General features: G+C 48.4%; 1 protein-coding gene and 1 long non-coding RNA gene across 5 annotated transcripts; one reads left to right on the plus strand and one right to left on the minus strand.

Annotated features, from left to right (window-relative positions):
- Positions 1 to 3: 3 nt before the first annotated feature.
- On the plus strand, positions 4 to 19,287 carry FOXM1 (forkhead box M1). Of its 4 annotated transcripts, XM_030804815.1 has the most exons (9): positions 4 to 258; positions 2,994 to 3,542; positions 5,908 to 6,059; positions 9,397 to 9,588; positions 11,440 to 11,568; positions 12,529 to 12,573; positions 13,171 to 13,240; positions 13,428 to 13,603; positions 17,289 to 19,283. In XM_030804815.1, the coding sequence occupies exons 2-9, from the start codon at positions 3,041 to 3,043 to the stop codon at positions 18,312 to 18,314; spliced, it is 2,292 nt and encodes a 763-aa protein (XP_030660675.1). In that variant the 5' UTR covers positions 4 to 258; positions 2,994 to 3,040; the 3' UTR covers positions 18,315 to 19,283. The 4 variants fall into 4 exon arrangements, with proteins under 4 accessions (XP_030660675.1, XP_030660676.1, XP_030660678.1 ...); XM_030804816.1 differs by lacking the exon at positions 12,529 to 12,573 and having other exon boundaries at positions 17,289 to 19,285; XM_030804818.1 differs by lacking the exon at positions 12,529 to 12,573 and having other exon boundaries at positions 5,911 to 6,059.
- On the minus strand, positions 17,034 to 18,905 carry LOC115832924. Its single transcript, XR_004028329.1, has 3 exons — positions 18,851 to 18,905; positions 18,077 to 18,191; positions 17,034 to 17,418 (listed from the first exon to the last, which is right to left on the minus strand). It is a non-coding gene; the product is annotated as an uncharacterized LOC115832924 (long non-coding RNA).
- Positions 19,288 to 19,526: the final 239 nt, after the last annotated feature.

Genomic DNA, 19,526 nt, shown 5'->3' on the forward strand with positions numbered 1-19,526 from the left:
CTTAACGCTCCGCCGGCGCCAATTTCAAACAGCGGAACAAACTGAAAGCTCCGGTGCCAGACCCCACCCCCGGCCCCGGCCCGGGACCCCCTCCCCTCCCGGGATCCCCCGGGGTTCCCACCCCGCCCGCACCGCCGGGGACCCGGCCGGTCCGGCGCGAGCCCCCGTCCGGGGCCCTGGATCGGCCCCCAGGTTGGAGGAGCCCGGAGCCCGCCTTCGGAGCGACGGCCTAACGGCGGCGGCGACTGCAGTCTAGAGGTGAGCGGGATGCAGGAATGGAGTCCCAGGCCTGGCCTGGGCACAGGCGGGGAGCAAGGCCTCCGGGCGCGGAGGTCAAGGCGTCTAGCAGCAGGGCACGGGCCACGAGTGGAGGTTTGGGCCATACGGGAAGAATCTGAGCCAGGGTGCAAATTTTTTCTGCATCCAACCTCCTGGCCGTGGCCTTCTCACTACTTAAAGCGCCCCTTGGCCTTCCCTGAAGTCTGACCTCTGCACCCTGCCCACGGCCTCGGGAGGGCTGGGGTGGCCCACCTTCTTAGGCCGACTGCGGCTGAGATGAAGACTGAGCTTGTATCGTATACTACATTGAGTCAAAGACCAACCTGCATACACACTCCCCTGCTCCCAGGCTCTCTCACCACTAGGCAACACTGCCTCCATCTTACCTACCCTTTTGCAGGGCCCTTCTCCTGGTTCTTGAGAATGTAGCAAGATTTCCCCGCTCAGGAAGGGGATGGGTCAGAGGAGCCACTCTGGAAGTTTCCCGGGTAAGAAAGTGTTGGCAATAATAGTAACAGGCTGGGCAGGAAGTAGAAGAGAAAATTAAGACTTAGATATCCTGTGGAAAAAGAGGAATAATATCTACTGATTGATGCGGAGAGAGAGGGAAGCCTGGAAAGATCTGAGGTGAAAGTAAAACTGAGATTTGAAGGTAGAGGTGTGGAGGGCCTGTGAACTCCATGCAGATGACAAATGTCAAAAAAGTGCAGTTGCTTTTCAGGGACAGAATAAGTGTCCTAAAAAAGAGACAGCCAATTCCTCTGTCTTCCAAAGTTCCATGAAATAGAATTACACAATTTTGCTTAATGGTAGAGTATTCCATGCATCTATTAAAATCAACAAAAGGCCGGGCACAGTGGCTCATGCCTGTAATCCCAGCACTTTGGGAGGCCGAGGTGGGTGGATCACCTGAGGAGTTCAAGACCAGCCTGACAAACATGGTGAAACCCTGTTTCTACTAAAAAAAAAAAAAAAAAAAAAATAGCTGGGTGTGGTGGTGCACGCCTGTAATTGCAGCTACTTGGGAGGCTGAGGCAGGAGAATTGCTTGAACCCTGGAGGCGGAGGTTGCAGTGAGCTGAGATTGCGCCATTGCACTCCAGCCTGGGTGACACAAGCGAAACTCCGTCTCAAAAAAAAAAAAAAATTTTTTTTAAATCAACGAAAGACTTAAAAAAAAAAAGACTACACTGTTAGCATTTCAGAACCACCTCAGTGTATTGATGATAGCTCATTCCGGTAGTAAGGAGACAGGGGTTATAGTCTTATTTCTGGAAAGGAAATTAATAAAGTGGCATGCTTAGAAAGTTAAAATATGTATAACCACATGCAAGTACTAAAATGCCGCTGTATAAATACAATACAAATTGTAAAAGAAAACATTCTTTTTAAATTAGAGCAAGTATAATAGCCTGTGAAATAAATGTCACCCTCTAGAGTTGTTCAGTGCGCAAGCTGCACAACTTTACATGGGCCTTCGGTAGAGGTTTCCATTTTATGTGAGGTTTTGTAAACTGGGAGATGATTTTTCCAGTAGTGTGGCAATAGTACAATCTGCCTTTCTTCCCTGATGCTGTGTGCACTGGTCCTATTTACAAAGTAATATAAAAATTAAAAGGCTTGGCCAGACGCGGTGGCCCATGCCTGTAATCTCAGCACTTTGGGAGGCCGAGCCGAGTGGATCACCTGAGGTTAGGAGTTTGAGACCAGCCTGAGCAACATGGTGAAACCCTGTCTCTACTAAAAATACAAAAAAGGCGTGGTGGTGGGCGTCTGTAATCCCAGCTACTCAGGAGGCTGAGACATGGGACTCGCTTAAACCCAGGAGGCAGAGGTTGCAGTGAACTGAGATCGCACCACTGCACTCCAGCCTGGGTGACAAAGTGAGACTCTGTCTCAAAAAAAAAAAAAAAAAAAAATTAAAAGCCTGTGTCTTAGAATGGATTGTGGGATCAGAGTTTTGTCAGGACTCCTAATTACCATATGCTTTCCTATTCTAGCATCTTCCATTCCTGTCCGTACAGTCATTGCAAGTGATCTATTTATATTATAGTAGGCAATTATAGAGATTTCCACATATTTGTAGCTATCCCATCCATTTTTGTAGCTAAATATTCTGAAGCTTCAAGAAGGATTTAGGGGCGGTGCTAAGCTTAAGATAGGAGATCTTTGTCTTATCTCCAACCCAGTCCCATTTCTGCCCTTTGAATTGCTTCTATCTGCTGTAATTTTAGCCTTCTTTTGTCAGTAAAGCTTATCTCCTTATTATCTGAGGTCTTTACAAAAGTCCACGGAGGCTGGGCGCCGTGGCTCACGCCTATAATCCCAGCACTTTGGGAGGCCGAGGCGGGTGGATCACGAGGTCAGGAGATCGAGACCATCCTGGCTAACACAGTGAAACCCCATCTCTAATAAAAATACAAAAAAATTAGCCGGGCATGTTGGCGGGCGCCTGTAGTCCCAGCTACTCGGGAGGCTGAGGCAGGAGAATGGCGTGAACCCGGGAGGCGGAGCTTGCAGTGAGCAGAGATCGCGCCACTGCACTCCAGCCTGGAAGACAGTGAGACTCCATCTCAAAAAAAAAAGTCCATGGAACATTTACCTGGGCCTTTAGGCTCATGTTCCTGGTCATATAAAGAGGAGCACCTTTCTCTAAAAGAACCTCTTCTCAGCCTAAAAAATCTCTAACATCTTGCTGCTATTTGCATTTTCCAGGGTCCACACTTGTGATTCTCAATGGAGAGTGAAAACGCAGATTCATAATGAAAACCAGCCCCCGTCGGCCATTGATTCTGAAAAGACGGAGGCTGCCCCTTCCTGTTCAAAATGCCCCAAGTGAAACATCAGAGGAGGAACCCAAGAGATCCCCTGCCCAACAGGAGCCTAATCAAGCAGAGGCCTCCAAGGAAGTGGCAGAGCCCCACTCTTGCAAGTTTCCAGCTGGGATCAAGATTATTAACCACCCCACCATGCCCAACACCCAAGTAGTGGCCATCCCCAACAATGCTAATATTCACAGCATCATCACAGCACTGACTGCCAAGGGAAAAGAGAGTGGCAGTAGTGGGCCCAACAAATTCATCCTCATCAGCTGTGGGGGAGCCCCAACTCAGCCTCCAGGACTCCAGCCTCAAATCCAAACCAGCTATGATGCCAAAAGGACAGAAGTGACCCTGGAGACCTTGGGACCAAAACCTGCAGCTAGGGATGTGAATCTTCCTAGACCATCTGGAGCCCTTTGCGAGCAGAAACGGGAGACCTGTGGTATGTGGTCTTCCAGGGAAAAGGGTGAGGGAGCCCAGCCTTTCCTCTCTAGTGGCAAGGTCTGTAGTCAGTCTTGATGCTTGCAACAGTCAGGCATCTGGCCAAGCACAGTGGCTCATCCCTGTAATCCCAGCACTTTGGGAGGCTGAGGCGGGTGGATCACTTGAAGTCAGCGGTTTGAGACTAGCCTGGCCAACATGGTGAAACCCGTCTCTACTAAAAATATAAAAGAACTAGCCGAGCGTGGTGGCACACGCCTGTAGTCCCAGCTACTCTGGAGGCTGAGGCAGGAGAATTGCCTCACTATGTTGCCCAGGCCAGGAGAAGGAGGCTGCAGTGAGCCGAGATCGCCCACTCAAGCCTGGGCGACAGAGCAAGACTGTGTCTCAAAAAAACCAAAACAATCAGGCATCTAGTCTGAGCCAATGAAAGTCTTGTCTTCATCCTGAAAGCTTGACCCAGCTCCTTTGGGTGCTGTTGAAAGGGTTACAATTATAATTTAGAATTTCTATTACTTTCTTTATGTTGGAAAAGGATTATTTCTGTTTATCCTTTCCATTGACCAAAAAGAAAGTAAAAATCATCTTCCTTTCTTAAAAAAAATCTTGGCTAGGCGTAGTGGCTCATGCCTATAATCCCAGCACTTTGGGAGGCCAAGGCAGGTGAATCACCTGAGGTCGGGAGTTTGAGACCAGCCTGGCCAACATGGTGAAACCCCCATCTCTACTAAAAATAAAAAAAATTAGCGGATCATGAGGTCAGGAGATCGAGACCACGGTGAAACCCCGTCTCTACTAAAAATACAAAAAATTAGCCAGGCGTGGTGGCAGGCACCTGTAGTCCCAGCTACTCGGAGAGGCTGAGGCAGGAGAATGACGTGAACCCGGGAGGCGGAGCTTGCAGTGAGCCGAGATCGCACCACTGCACTCCAGCCTGGGTGACAGAGCAAGACTCCGTCTCAAAAAGAAAAAAAAAAATTAGCTGGGCATGGTGGCAGGCCCCTGTAATCCCAGCCACTTGGGAGGCCGAAGCAGGAGAATCGCTTGATCCCAGGAGTCGGAGGTTGCAGGGAGGTTGCTGTGAGCCAAGATTGCACCATTGCACTCCAGCCTGGCCAACAGAGCGAGACTCTGTCTCAAAAAAAAAAAAGAAACACAACAACAACAACAAAATTTCTATTTAAAAAAAAGTTTTTATTTTTTTATTTTTTTTTTTTTGAGACGGAGTCTTGCTCTGTTGCCCAGGGTGGAGTGCACTGGTGCAATCTCAGCTCACTGCGACCTCCGCCTCCTGGGTTCAAGTGATTCTCCTGCCTCAGCCTCCCAAGTAGCTGGGATTACAGGCACCCGCCACCACATCTGGCTAATTTTGGTATTTTTTAGTAGAGACAGAGTTTTGCCATGTTAGCCAGGTTGGTCTTGAACTCCTGACCTCAGGTGATCTGCCCACCTCGGCCTCCCAAAGTGCTGGGATTACTGGCATGAGCCACTGCACCTGGCCTCATTTTCCTTCTTGATAAAAGAGAAAACTGAAGCAAGAGGAGGAAAATGACTTTTTCTTTAGAGATGGGGTCTCGCTCTGTCACCCAGGCTAGAGTGCAGTGGTACAATCATGGCTCACTCTAGCCTTGAACGCCTGGACTCAAGCCATTCTCCCACATCAGCCTCCCAAGTAGCTGGGACTACAGGCATGCCCAGTTAATTTTTTTTTTCTTTTTGCAGAGATGGGGTCCCACTATATTGCCCAGGCTGAAAAGTGACTTTTTTGGTGTGCATATCTCAGTAATTCTTTTGTAAGCCTGCCTTGATTGATCTCTAAGGCTCAGTGTGACTCAGCTTGAAATGCAATTTGAACTATGCTCCTAAATTTTTCCTGAAATGCATAATGGGGCAGAGTAACTTAGAGCCACAATAGATTCAGCATGTGTTCTTCGTCCCTAAAGGTAGAGGTTTGGACAAGTGATCCCTAGCCACCAATTCTTTCTTTTTTATTTTTATTTTTCTGAGACAGAGTCTCACTCTGTCTCACTCAGGCTGGAGTGTAGTGGCGCAATGTTGGCTCACTGCAGCTTCCGCCTCCTGAGTTTGAGCGATTCTCCTGTCTCAGCCTCCTGAGTAGCTGGGACTACAGGTGTGTGCCACCACACCCAGCTAATTTTGTATTTTTGGTAGAGACGGGGTTTCACCATGTTGGCCAGGCTGGTCTTGAACTCCTGACCTCAGGAGATCCACCCGCCTCACCCTCCCAAAGTGCTGAGATTACAGGTGTGAGCCACTGCGCCTGGCCTGCTAGCCACCAATTCTGATGGACATACTGGGCATTTGATGAGGCAGCTAAGTGGGGTGTTGGATTATTTTCCCTCTAGCAGATGGTGAGGCAGCAGGCTGCACTACCAACAATAGCCTTTCCAACATCCAGTGGCTTCGAAAGATGAGTTCTGATGGACTGGGCTCCTGCAGCATCAAGCAAGAGATGGAGGAAAAGGAGAATTGTCACCTGGAGCAGAGACAGGTTAAGGTGAATTGTTTTGTCCCTCACTAAAGAAATCAGATCCAGTGCAGGGAATTCCTAGGTAAGGAAATGGATCAAGTGACCTGATGAACTAGAATTTCCAAGTTCTGGTATTAGCTCTCCACTTCATGCTATTCTGTATAACTTTTGAGCTACTTTTCTGCCTGGGATCTTTTCTCCCCCATCTGTGAAATTTCCTTGAGGGCAGATTCCCTTGGTCACTCTGTATTCCAGCCAGCACTGGGTTTAGTATTTTGTCCTTAGTAGGTATTCAGGAAATGATTCAGAGGTCTTCACTTTGGGAATCCACTTGAACTTTAAAGATGCCTCCCAACAGTATGAACAGTATGAATTGAATAGAATATAATAAGGTAATTTTATTAGAAGATATAATATTAATAGCAGATAAAGTCAGTTATATATATACATTTTTTTTTTGAGACAGCATCTTGCTCTGTTGCCCAGGCTGGAGCGCAATGGTGCAGTCATGGCTCTGTGCAGCCTCGACCTCCTGGGCTCAACTGATCCTCCTACCTCCGTCTTCCAAGTAGCTGGGACTCAGGTGCACTCCACCATGCCCAGCTAATTTTTGTATTTTTTGTAGAGATGGGGTTTTGCTATGTTGCCCAGGCTGATTTCAAACTCCCGGGCTCTAGTGATCCTCCTGCCTCAGCCTCCCAAAGTGCTGGGATTACAGGCATGAACGACCAGCCTGGCCTAGGTCTGAATTTTAAATACTTCCCTAGCAATCAAAATTGATCTAACCCAATTGTGTAGTCTAGGTTGTTTTTTTTTTCCAGTTACCAATATAACACATCTAGATTCTATTGTATATATGTGTAAATCATTCATTCACCTTTATTTTCTTTTTTTTCTCAACTTTTAGGTTCAGGGGGTACATGTGCAGGTGTGTTACATGGGTATATTGTGTGTCACTGGGGTTTAGTGTGCAAATGATTTTGTCACCCAGGTAGTGAGCATAGTACCTGCTAGGTAGTTTTTCTGTCTCCCCCTCCTCCCACCCTCCACCCTCAAGAAGGCCCTGGTGTCTACTGTTCCCTTCTTCGTATCCATGTGTGCTCAATGTTTAGCTCCTGCTTTTTTTTTTTTTTTTGAGACGTAGTCTTGCTCTGTCTCCTAGGCTGGAGTGCAGTGGTGCCATCTCAGCTCACTGCTACCTCCACCTCCCAGGTCAAGTGATTCTCCTGCCTCGGCCTCCTGAGTAGCTGGGATTACAGGTGCCCCCTGCCACGCCCAGCTAATTTTTGTATTTTTAGTAGAGATGGGGTTTCACTATGTTGGCCAGGCTGGTCTTGAACTCCTGACCTCGTGATCCACCTGCCTGGTCTTCCAAAGTGCTGGGATTACAGGCGTGAGCCACTGCAGCCGGCCTCTTTTTTTTCTTTTTTTTTTTTTCTTTTTGAGATGGACTCTCGCTTTGTTGCTAGGCTGGAGTGCAGTGGCACAATCTCTGTTCACTGAAACCTCTGCGTCCCAGGTTCAAGTGATTCTCCTGCCTCAGCCTCCTGAGTAGCTGGGACTACAGACGCCCGCCGCCACGCCCGGCTAATTTTTTTATTTTTACTAGAGATGGGGTTTCACCATGGTGGCCAGGATGGCCTCAATCTCTTGATCTCGTCATCCACCTGCCTTAGCCTCCCAAAGTGTTGGGATTACAGGCGTGAGCCACCGCACCCAGCCTAGTTCCTACTTATAAGTGAGAACATGCAGTATTTGGTTTTCTGTTCCTGCATTAAATCGCTTAGCATCACAGCCTCCAGCTCAACAATCTTTAAAAGTGAAAATTTGGCCAGGTGCGATAACTCATGCTTGTAATCACAGTACTTTGGGAGGCCGAGGTGGGTGGATCACCTGAGGTCAGGAGTTCGAGACCAGCCTGACTCCGCCTCTACTAACAATACAAAATTAGCTAGGCGCAGTAGTACATGCCTGTAATCTCAGCTACTCGGGAGGCTGAGGCAGGAAAATCACTTGAACCCAGGAGGCAGAGCTTGCGGTGAGCCAAGATCGTGCCATTACACTCCAACCTGGGCAACAAAAGTGAAACTCCGTCTCAAAAAAAAAAAAAGTGAAAATTTACATGCATGTGTACTTAATTGTGCTATATACATAAAATTTGTGTACTTTAGAAAGTAATATCTCAATTTTTAAAAATGTGAATGAGACCAGGCATAGTGGCTGATAACTGTAATCCCAGCACTTTGGGAGGCCAAGGTGGGCAGATTACTTGAGCCCATAAATTCTAGGCCAGCCTGGGCAACATAGCAAAATCCTGGTCTCTACTACTAAAAATACCAAAAAAAAAAAAATCGCCAGGCGCAGTGGCTCATGCCTGTAATCCCATCACTCTGGGCGGCCAAGGCGGGTGGATCACCTGAGGTCAGGAGTTCGAGACTAGCCTGGCCAATATGGTAAACCCCATCTCTACTAAAAATACAAAAAAAGTAGCTGGGCGTGATGGCAGGCACCTGTAATCCCAGCTACTTGGGAGGCCGCAGCAGGAGAATCGCTTGAACCCAGGAGGCAGAGGTTGCAGTGAGCCGAGATCACACCATTGTACTCCAGCCTGGGCAACAAGAGTGAAACTCCATCTCAAAAAAAAAAAAAAAATTAGCTGGGCGTGGTGGTGTATGCCTGTAGTCCCAGCTACTTGGAGGCTGAGACAGGAGGATCACCTGAACCCGGGGAGGTCAAGGCTGCAGTGAGCTGTGATCTGGCCACTGCACTCTATCCTGGGTGACACAATGAGACCCTGTCTCAAAAACAGAAAAAAAAATGTGAATGATCAGCTCTTTGCCTAAAACTTAGCTAACTGTGTGCTTTGCAGACATTGTCTGACTCATACTCTTGGGAATGTTTCTCTCATACAAACATTGAAATGAGATGCGTTTATTCACAACACATCAGGAATAGAAATGGGACTAAGACCTAGGTTTCTTGACCCAAAAGTCTGAAAAATGGGCGTGGTTTTAGTGTAACATCAATGCTTTGAGAATCAAAGTACATACTCAAACTTTCCTGAGAAATTTCAACTGGAAGGGACTGGATTTTCTCCAAATTCAAGAAAATGAATGATGACAAAACCAGTTTCTTATTGGCTAGGGTCTAGGCTAGATCGTCTCCAAGATTCTTCCCAACTCTACAATTTTATTCTATGAGATAGTGGTCTCAGATGAGTTTGTTTCTAGTACCGTCCTATGGGATAAAGGTTTCTCTAGATGTTCTCTAGATGTTCTCTAGATGTTTCTATAGATGTTCTAGCTTGGGTTGGGGGTAGTTCTCATGAACTCTTTCATGTCATTCCCTTTGTCATAACCCTCAGGTTGAGGAGCTTTCGAGACCATCAACGTCCTGGCAGAACTCTGTGTCTGAGCGGCCACCCTACTCTTACATGGCCATGATACAATTCGCCATCAACAGCACTGAGAGGAAGCGCATGACCTTGAAAGACATCTATACTTGGATTGAGGACCACTTTCCCTACTTTAAGCACATTGCCAAGCCAGGCTGGAAGGTAATATGTCCCATAGCAACCAAAATCAAGGTCAGTCCAGCCTGACAGTCTGTCTCCAGTGCTGTGCTGCAACTCGTATCTGGGACAGCAGTTAAGTGCAAAGGATACTAGAATGATAAACAAATGTATCTTTTAGGTTGTGTCAATCTTATTGAATCCAGGCAAAATCATTAACAAGAGCTCTTTAACTACTTCATCTGTTACTACCTAAAGTTCGTGGAGAGTCTTCAGTGTAGCACTCAAGCCCACTTTTCTGCTACACTGAACAGCAGTCCTAGATGCCAGCAGCTAGAGTGGCTAAGTAGTTTTATGAAAATGTCTTGATTAAAAAAAAAGAATGCTGTCTGTGAGCCTCATGACCCAAGATGTCATCTCCTATAGCGTCACATACCATTTCTAGTGGGCAGGGGTTTTCCTTTCACTTTATTCATGGACAGACCGAGATGCCTGGGAGTCAAGGTAGCTCACACAGTTGGTCAGTGTCAGAGCCACAAATGAGGTCTTCTGACAGGCGCTCAATTCCAAGCCAAGTGTGCTTTGTTTTCCTCATGGTAGAACTCTTTCTTTCTTTTTTTTTTTTTTTTTTTGAGATGGAGTCTCGCTCTGTCGCCCAGGCTGGAGTGCAATGGCAGATCTCAGGTCACTGCAACCTCCGCCTCCAAGGTTCAAGCAATTCTCCTGCCTCAGCCTCCTGAGTAGCTGGGACTACAGGCATGCACCACCACACCTGGCTAATTTTTTTGTATTTTTAGTAGAGACGGGGTTTCACCATGTTGGTCAGGCTGGTCTTGAACTCCTAACCTCAAATGATCCACTCATCTCGGCCTCCCAAAGTGCTGGGATTACAGGCATGAGCCACCACACCTGGCCCCTCATGGTAGAACTTTTAACTTTACTCCCTTCCATCAGCTTACTTTCCTAGTTTGTTTGTTTGTTTGTTTTTTGAGACAGGGTCTCACTCTGTTGCCTGGGCTGGAGTGCAGCCTCAGCTCCCTGGGCTCAAGCTCTTCCCTCCTCAACCTCCCAAGTAGCTGGGATAACAGGTGCACCACCATAGTCCGCTAATTTTTTTTTTTTTTTTTTTGTAGAGACAGTTGCCCAGGCTGGTCTGAACTCCTAGTCTCAAGGAGTTCTCCTTAGCCTGCCTTAGCCTCTCAGTGCACTGTGATTACAGGTGTGAGCCACCACACCCAGCCTTCATTTCCTAGTTTCTTGTTTGTTTGTTTGTTTGAGACAGGGCCTCGCTTTGTCACCCAGGCTGGAGTGCAGTGACACGATCTCGGCTTACTTCAACCTCTGCCTCCCAGGTTCAAGTGATTCTCCTGCCTCAGCCTCCCGAGCAGCTGGGACTACAGGCTGCCATGCTTTTTTTTTTTTTTTTTTTTTTTTTTTTTTTTTTTTTTTTTTTTTTTTTTTTTTTTCTTGGCCTCCCGTAGCTCTGACAGGCTGCCTGCCACTGCGCCTCGGCTAATTTTTATTTTGTATTTTTAGTAGAGACGGGGTTTCACCCGTGGTCTCGATCTCCTGACCTCGTGATCCGCCCGCCTCGGCCTCCCAAAGTGCTGGGATTACAGGCGTGAGCCACCGCGCCCGGCCCATCTTTTCTTTATCATAATCTAAGGTTGGCATCAGTCTTTATTCCCGTAGAATAGATGGGTTTATGGCTGAGGGTGACAGCTCTGCGGTGTGGAGTGTCAGGAGAGTTGCCGAGAGGCAGGGCTGCAAAGACACCAGACGAAGCCTGTGCTGAGCGCAGTGGGAGGGGCCTGAGGCTGGTTTCCCCAAGTATTTGAAGGGTGATGTTTCTGAATCGAGAGTAGCTGATAACCAGTTGTCTTGCTCTTCTTCCAGAACTCCATCCGCCACAACCTTTCCCTGCATGACATGTTTGTCCGGGAGACGTCCGCCAATGGCAAGGTCTCCTTCTGGACCATTCACCCCAGTGCCAACCGCTACTTGACATTGGACCAGGTGTTTAAGGTGAATGCCCTGCTTTCCTCTAAATAGGGCCTAAGTTGGAGGTTGTCATAGCCGTCTCAAAAGGAAACAAGTTCTGCTAGTGATGCTTTCATTTGATCAGGGGAGAGTTAGAAGCCAGCCACCCAATTAGTGACTTGCACAAAACCTGGTGAATTAAGTACAGTTGACAAATACCAAATGACACATTTTTGTGCTAGACCAGAGCAAGGAGAAGGCTGTTCTGACCCAACAGAGAGGGCTTCCCAGGGCGGTGTTTTCCTAACTTCCCTGTGAATGGGAATTGCCTGGGACATTGTTAAAACACAGCTTCCCAGACCCCTCTCTTGGGGCTCTTGATTTAGTGCTTCTGGGATGGGCCCAGGAATCTGTATTTTTAGCAAGCATCTCAGGTGATTCTTACAAGAAATTCTGGGAATGCTTGCTCTAAAAAAAAGCCCTGTAATCCCAGCACTTTGGGAGGCTGAGGCAGGTGGATCACCTGAGGTCGGGAGTTCGAGACCAGCCTGACCAACATGGAGAAACCCCGTCTCTACTAAAAATACAAAATTAGCCGGGTGTGGTGGCACATGCCTGTAATCCCAGCTGCTTAGGAGGCTGAGGCAGGAGAATCCCTTGAACCCAGGAGGCGGAGGTTGTGGAGAGAGCTGAAATCGCACCATTGCACTCCAGCCTGGGCAATAAGAGTGAAACTCCGTTTCAAAACAAAAAACAAAAAACCCTTCCTTAGGCTGGAGACCAGAAGCTGAGCTACCAGAATGTCTTTTCAGAAAGAAGCTATTTTGGTATTTCAGAGTGCCCATAAGGCTGCTGGTAGCTGTAACCATTCTCCTGGGAGGGACAGTTGTCTGGGGTGTCTTTTGTCATCAGTCAGGAATAGGTGTTTTTCCCAATCTGGTCAAATTGACCACGTTGGTGGTAACTTCATCTCATTTCTCTCCCACAATGCCTGGCCGCCACCAGCCACTGGACCCAGGGTCTCCACAATTGCCCGAGCACTTGGAATCAGTAAGGTTCTTTCCCTCTGGCTCGGGGCTTGGCCTTGTTTTCCTTTCACTGCTCAGCATGGCTTTAGTGGACAGAGACAAGATGTGATGTGCGGAAGGGTGCCTGTGGCCATGTGACTGCCAGCCCTAGACACAGAACACCCTGAGGCTCAGGCACACACCCACTTCCCTCCCCTCCTATGGGCATCACAAGGGCACACTGAGCAGAGCAGGGCACAGCGGGGGAGCGTGCTGCAGCAGCCGCAAGCGCATGGCACCAGCCTCACGGGTGGCAGTTCGTTCACTCACTTTTGTGCCTAGCGTTTTCTTTGCCACGCATACAGCTACCTGCTCTGGCATCCCCCAGGGGTGTTGAGGACACGTGGGTGAAGCGGTAGTGCCACTCTGCCATCATGTGTCTGTAGGCCACCCACCTGCCCACTAATCACAGTTTTGGAGACTGCTCGCCTACGTCCATCCCCTCAGGTTGGCCTCCTCTCTCTGGGCTGTCAGTTAACTCAAGCACACGCCACCAGAGCAGCTGGTGGGGTTTTGCCATCCCCTCTTTACCTTATTGTGTTAACACAGGTTTCTTTCTCTCTCCATCTGCCACAAGCAGCAGCAGAAACGACCGAATCCAGAGCTCTGCCGGAATGTGACCATCAAAACTGAACTCCCCCTGGGTGCACGTTAGTATGGGAGAGTGGGCCTCAGGCCTGGTCCTTGTTCTGGGGCCATGTCTTTAGGGAACCAGACTCTGGGATTCTGCTCCCACCTCAAAGGGATCTGAGCCCAGAGAAGGACAGCAAAGCCCCTGGGGCTGAGAAGGGGTGTACTCCAGTCTCCCTGCTCCTGACCTCTCGTGCTTCCTCCTAGGGCGGAAGATGAAGCCACTGCTACCACGGGTCAGCTCATACCTGGTGCCTATCCAGTTCCCGGTGAACCAGGCACTGGTGTTGCAGCCCTCGGTGAAGGTGCCATTGCCCCTGGCGGCTTCCCTCATGAGCTCAGAGCTCGCCCGCCATAGCAAGCGAGTCCGCATCGCCCCCAAGGTGGGTGTCCTGTTTTCCTCTGAAGAGAGATTCTGGCCAGTTGAGAATGTCGAACCTTCAGCTTGCAAAGCACTCTGATAAGTGTTCCTTGAGAGCTTATAAATCTAGTTGGGTAGAAAAGGTATAAAAACATAGGGGAGTGTAATAGCATTAGAAGAGCTATAAAGGTATTTGGATTACAATGTAAGTGGTGTCAGAAGGCCCATAAATACCTGATGAGCTTGGAAGAAATTCAGACAAGGGTGATTGTGAGAGATGGGCTAGGATGATTAAGGAAGATACACAAGGGAGGCAGGCCTTAGAAAGAGGTGGATTTGGCCGGGCGCGGTGGCTCACACCTGTAATCCCAGCACTTTGGGAGGCCAAGGCAGGTGGATCATGAGGTCAGGAGTTCGAGACCAGCCTGGCCAACATGGCGAAACCCCATCTCTACTAAAAAATACAAAAATTAGCTGGGCTTGGTGGCACATGCCTGTAATCCCAGCTACTTGGGAGGCTGAGGCTGGAGAATCACATGAACCCAGGAAGGGAGGTTACAGTGAGCCGAGATCACTGCACTCCAGCCTGGGCGACAGAGCGAGACTCTGTCTCAAAAAAAAAAAAGAAAAAGAAAAAATAAAAGAAAGAAAGAAGTGGATTTGAGGCTAGACGCTTTAGTTCTCACTTGTAATCCCGACACTTTGGGAGGCCGAGGCAGGGGTATTGCTTACAGCCAAGAGTTCAAGACCAGCCTGGGCAACATTGCAAGACCCCAGTCTCTGCTAAAAATACAAAAAAAAAAAAAAATTAGGGTGGTAGTACATGCCTGTGGTACCAGCTACTCAGGAGGCTGAGGCAGAAGGATCACTTGAGTCCAGGAGGTTGAGGCTTCAGTGAGCCCCGTTTGCACCACTGCACTCCAGCCTGGGCAACAGTGAGGCCTTGTCTCAAAAAAGAAAACAAAAAAAAGTAGATTTGGGTAAGCAAACAGGTGTGGAGAGAGCATGCTAATGGGCAGTGCCATGGAGGCAGGAAATGCAGTTTGTACCGGGCAGTAGTAGAGTGACTGGGTCAGACTAGCTCACGGTTTCGCAAGTACTATTCATGTTTACAGCTGGAGAATTCTTTGTTGGGCATGGGAGGGACTGTCCTGTGCATTGGAAGGGTGTTTGGCAGCATCCCTTGTTTTCCCCACTAGATGCCAGCAGCACCCACCACAGGTGTGACAATTAAAATGCTTCCAGACATTGCCAAATGTCCCCTGGCAGGGAGGGAATCACCCCTGCTTGAGTATCACTGGTCTAGCTTGAGGGGAAGGTGAGAAGGGTAAATTCAGAGCAAACTTGGATCAGCCATCAGATCTGCACTTAATGCTGTTAAAGGGTTCTGTAAGTAAAGGCTGACCTGTAACCAAAGTGAAAAGCTTCCCCCATCCCCTTCAGAGAGATGAAAATAGTATAGACTCTGGAGTTGAGAACGACTTGGGTTTGCCTTTTTTAATATATAAAATATTTTAGGCCATGCATAGTGGCTCACACCTGTAATCCTAGCATTTTGGGAGGCCAAGGCAGGAGGATCACTTCAGGCCAGGAGTTCAAGACCAGCCTGGGCAGCAAAGTAAGACCCTGTCTCTAACAACAACAAAAAAAATTTTTTTTTAATTAGCCAGGCATTTTCATGTATACCTGTTGTCCCAGCCAGGTATACATGAAAGAGGCTGAGGCAGAAGGATTACTTGAGCTCCAGAGCTGGAGGCTGCAATGAGCTATAATCGTGCCACCGCATTCTAGCTTAGGCAACAAAATGAGACCCTGTCTCTAAAAAACATTTTCTTTAATTACAAATAAAATATATTACACACAGAATTATACAAAACATACATAATTTAGCGTAAATTCATTAATGTGGCTGTAGCATGTACACTTTTTTCATGCAGTGGTTTTTTTCTCCCCTTTCCTTTTTGGCTCCCCTCTCCACCCTACCATCACCCACATCACCCCTACTCCCAAGATAACTGGTTGATAATTTATGATGCTTTCTTGCATATTTTATCAATGCTCTTTGTTATAATATACATGTATAGCGACAGCCATTTTATATGTACACATACAACACACAGAACATTGATAATGTAATCGTGTTGTACATACTTCTCTACATGTCTCTCTTTTTTTTTTTTTTTTTTTTTTCTGAGATGGAGTCTCACTCTGTTGCCCAGGCTGGAGTGCAGTGGCATGATCTTGGCTCACTGCAACCTCCGCCTCCCCGGTTCAAGCGATTCTCTTGCCTCAGCCTCCTGAGTAGCTGGGATTACAGGCACCCACCACCATGCCCAGCTAATTTTTGTATTTTTAGTAGAGACAGGGTTTCACCATGTTGGTCAGGCTGGTCTCGAACTCCTGACCTCATGATCTGCCTGCCTTGGCCTCCCAAAGTGCTGGGATTACAGGCATGAGCCACCACGCCTGGCCTGTGAGAGCTCTTTTTTTTTTTTTTTTTTTTTTTTTGAGATGGAGTCTTGCTATGTCGCCCAGGCTGAAGTACAGTGGTGTGATCTTGGCAACCTCCGCTTCCTGGATTCAAGCAATTCTCGTGCCTCAGCCTCCCAAGTAGCTGGGATTATAGGTGCATGCCACCATGCCCAGCTAATTTTGTATTTTTAGTAGAGACAGGGTTTCACCATGTTGGTCAGGCTGGTCTCAAACTTCTGACCTCAGGTGATCTGCCTGCCTTGGCCTCCCAAAGTGCTGGATTACAGGCGTGAGCCACCCCGCCCAGCCCCCTGTGAGAGCTCTTTGTTGTTAAAATAATCTTCTGTCTTTTATGCTGAAGACATTTTTCTACTTCTATTGTTTATCTCTTTTCTTTTGAGACAGGGTCTTGCTATGTTGTCTAGTCTGGAGTGCAGTGGTGTAGTGAAGGCTCACTGCATCCTTGACCTCCCAGGCTCAAGTGATCTTCCCACCTCAGCCTCCCACCTGTAGCTGGAACTACAGGTGCATGCCACCACACCCAGCTAATTACAAAAAATTTTTTTTGTAGAGATGGGATCTCACTGTGTTGCTCAGGCTGGTCTCAAACTGGCCTCAGTGTCTTGAAGTGCTGGGATTACAGGCATTGTTTGTTCGTTGTTTCTTAACTTTGTTTATGGTATCTCTTGCCACAGTAAAATTTTAAAGTTTTATGTAGTCAAATGTCTCTCTTCTCTTTTACAGCTTCTGGGTTTCCAGTCTTGGTTAAGAAGGTCACCCGCACCCTCAGATTGTATATGTAGTCTCCTAGATTCTCTTTCAGGATTTGTATGATTTTAAAGTTTTCATTTTTTTTAAAGCCAGTCAAATTTAGCAGTTGGGGGTTGTGTACCAACTTTAGTGACAATAATGTCACTGCCCACTACCATCAGAGCAGCCTAAGGTTCTTATTTTCATGCATTAAATCTTTGTATACAGTGTAAGATAAGCATGCAATTTTATTTTCTCTCGGATGAATGCTATTATAATTATGCCACTACATACTCTCATCTTTTACCCCCAGAACTGAACTACCAACTTCAACATACATTGTATTCTCATATTTAATAGATTTTAAGACTTTAAAATGACACAAAGAGGATCAGAACCAGTATGTGATTTTTTTGTGCGTCCTGTCTGGTGACCGTTGGTTGAAGCCAGAGTTCCCTTTCACCTTGTCTCTGTTTCCCTTTCAGGTACTGCTAGCTGAGGAGGGGATAGCTCCTCTTGCTTCTGCAGGACCAGGGAAAGAGGAGAAACTCCTGTTTGGAGAAGGGCTGTCTCCTTTGCTTCCAGTCCAGTCTATCAAGGAGGAAGAAATCCAGCCTGGGGAGGAAATGCCACACTTAGCGAGACCCATCAAAGTGGAGAGCCCTCCCTTGGAAGAGTGGCCCTCCCCGGCCCCATCTCTCAAAGAGGAATCATCTCACTCCTGGGAGGATTCGTCCCAATCTCCCACCCCAAGACCCAAGAAGTCCTACAGTGGGCTTAGGTCCCCAACCCGGTGTGTCTCGGAAATGCTTGTGATTCAACACAGGGAGAGGAGGGAGAGGAGCCGGTCTCGGAGGAAACAGCATCTACTGCCTCCCTGTGTGGATGAGCCGGAGCTGCTCTTCTCAGAGGGGCCCAGTACTTCCCGCTGGGCCGCAGAGCTCCCGTTCCCAGCAGACTCCTCTGAGCCTGCCTCCCAGCTCAGCTACTCTCAGGAAGAGGGAGGACCTTTTAAGACACCCATTAAGGAAACGCTGCCTGTCTCCTCCACCCCGAGCAAATCTGTCCTCCCCAGAACCCCTGAATCCTGGAGGCTCACGCCCCCAGCCAAAGTAGGGGGGCTGGATTTCAGCCCAGTACAAACCCCCCAGGGTGCCTCTGGCCCCTTGCCTGACCCCCTGGGGCTGATGGATCTCAGCACCACTCCACTGAAAAGTGTTCCCCCCTTTGAATCACCGCAAAGGCTCCTCAGTGCAGAACCCTTAGACCTCACCTCCGTCCCCTTTGGCAACTCTTCTCCCTCAGATATAGAAGTCCCCAAGCCAGGCTTCCCGGAGCCACAGGTTTCTGGCCTTGCAGCCAATCGTTCTCTGACAGAAGGCCTGGTCCTGGACACAATGAATGATAGCCTCAGCAAGATCCTGCTGGACATCAGCTTTCCTGGCCTGGAGGAGGACCCACTGGGCCCTGACAACATCAACTGGTCCCAGTTTATTCCTGAGCTACAGTAGAGCCCTGCCCTTGCCCTTGTGCTCAAGCTGTCCACCATCCTGGGCACTCCTGTGGCTGGGCATTCCAAGGCTCAGTGCACCCCAAGCCTCTGAGTGAGGACAGCAGGCAGGGCCTGTTCTGCTCCTCTTAGCTCCCTGCTGCCTGATTATGCAAAGGTAGCAGTCACACCCTAGCCACCGCTGGGACCTTGTGTTCCCCAAGAGTATCTGATTCCTCTGCTGTCCCTGCCAGGAGCTGAAGGGTGGGAACAACAAAGGCAATGGTGAAAAGAGATTAGGAACTCCCCAGCCCGTTTCCATTCTCTGCCCAGCAGTCTCTTACTTCCCTGATCTTTGCAGGGTGGCCCATGTAAATAGTGTAAATTCTCCAAATTATCCTCTAATTATAAATGTAAGCTTATTTCCTTAGATCATTATCCAGAGGCTGCCAGAAGGTGGGTAGGAAGACCTGGGGTTTCAGTTGACTTCTGTTCCTTGCTTTTAGTTTCGAGCGAAGGGAAGACCTGCAGTGCACGGTTTCTTCCAGGCCGAGGTACCTGGATCTTGGGTTCTTCACTGCAGGGACCCAGACAAGTGGATCTGCTCGCCAGAGTCCTTTTTGCCCCTCCCTGCCACCTCCCCGTGTTTCCAAGTCAGCTTTCCTGCAAGAAGAAATCCTGGTTAAAAAAAGTCTTTTGTATTGGGTCAGGAGTTGAATTTGGGGTGGGAGGATGCATACAGCTGAAGCAGAGTGTGGGTGCCCAGATGTGTGCTATTAGATGTTTCTCTGATAATGTCCCCGATCATACCAGGGAGACTAGCATTGATGAGAACTCAGGTGGAGGCTTGAGAAGGCCGAAAGGGCCCCTGACCTGCGTGGCTTCCTTAGCTTGCCCCTCAGCTTTGCAAAGAGCCACCCTAGGCCCCAGCTGACCGCATGGGTGTGAGCCGGCTTGAGAACACTAATTATTCAATAAAAGCGAGAGTGGACATGCTGGGCTCTGTGGTTTATTGGTGTCTGATTCCTAAGGCACCAGGAGAGGTTGGAAAAGAAAGAGGGTGTTGATGGAGACGATGGTGATAGGGAAAAGGCAAGGCCTGATGTTGACCCAAAGAAGCAGTTGGAGCACCTTGCACAGGCACACGCTTTACAACACAACTTGCCAGTCTTCCCAGTGCCAGTTCTGCACAGCTCACCTCTTTTCCCTGTCGTCTCTGACCTTGTTCGTTGGG

Source organism: Nomascus leucogenys, chromosome 23 (genome assembly GCF_006542625.1).
Source record: "Nomascus leucogenys isolate Asia chromosome 23, Asia_NLE_v1, whole genome shotgun sequence".
Taxonomy (NCBI): domain Eukaryota; kingdom Metazoa; phylum Chordata; class Mammalia; order Primates; family Hylobatidae; genus Nomascus; species Nomascus leucogenys.

What these genes read in the sequence shown, in the direction of transcription:
- FOXM1 (XM_030804815.1), top strand. Translation starts at nt 3,041, where the DNA reads ATGAAAACCAGCCCCCGTCGGCCATTGATTCTGAAAAGACGGAGGCTG. An exon ending in TTGCCAAGCCAGGCTGGAAG is followed by an intron (nt 9,589 to 11,439) that starts GTAATATGTCCC and finishes CTCTTCTTCCAG; the next exon opens with AACTCCATCCGCCACAACCT. An exon ending in TGAACTCCCCCTGGGTGCAC is followed by an intron (nt 13,241 to 13,427) that starts GTTAGTATGGGA and finishes GCTTCCTCCTAG; the next exon opens with GGCGGAAGATGAAGCCACTG.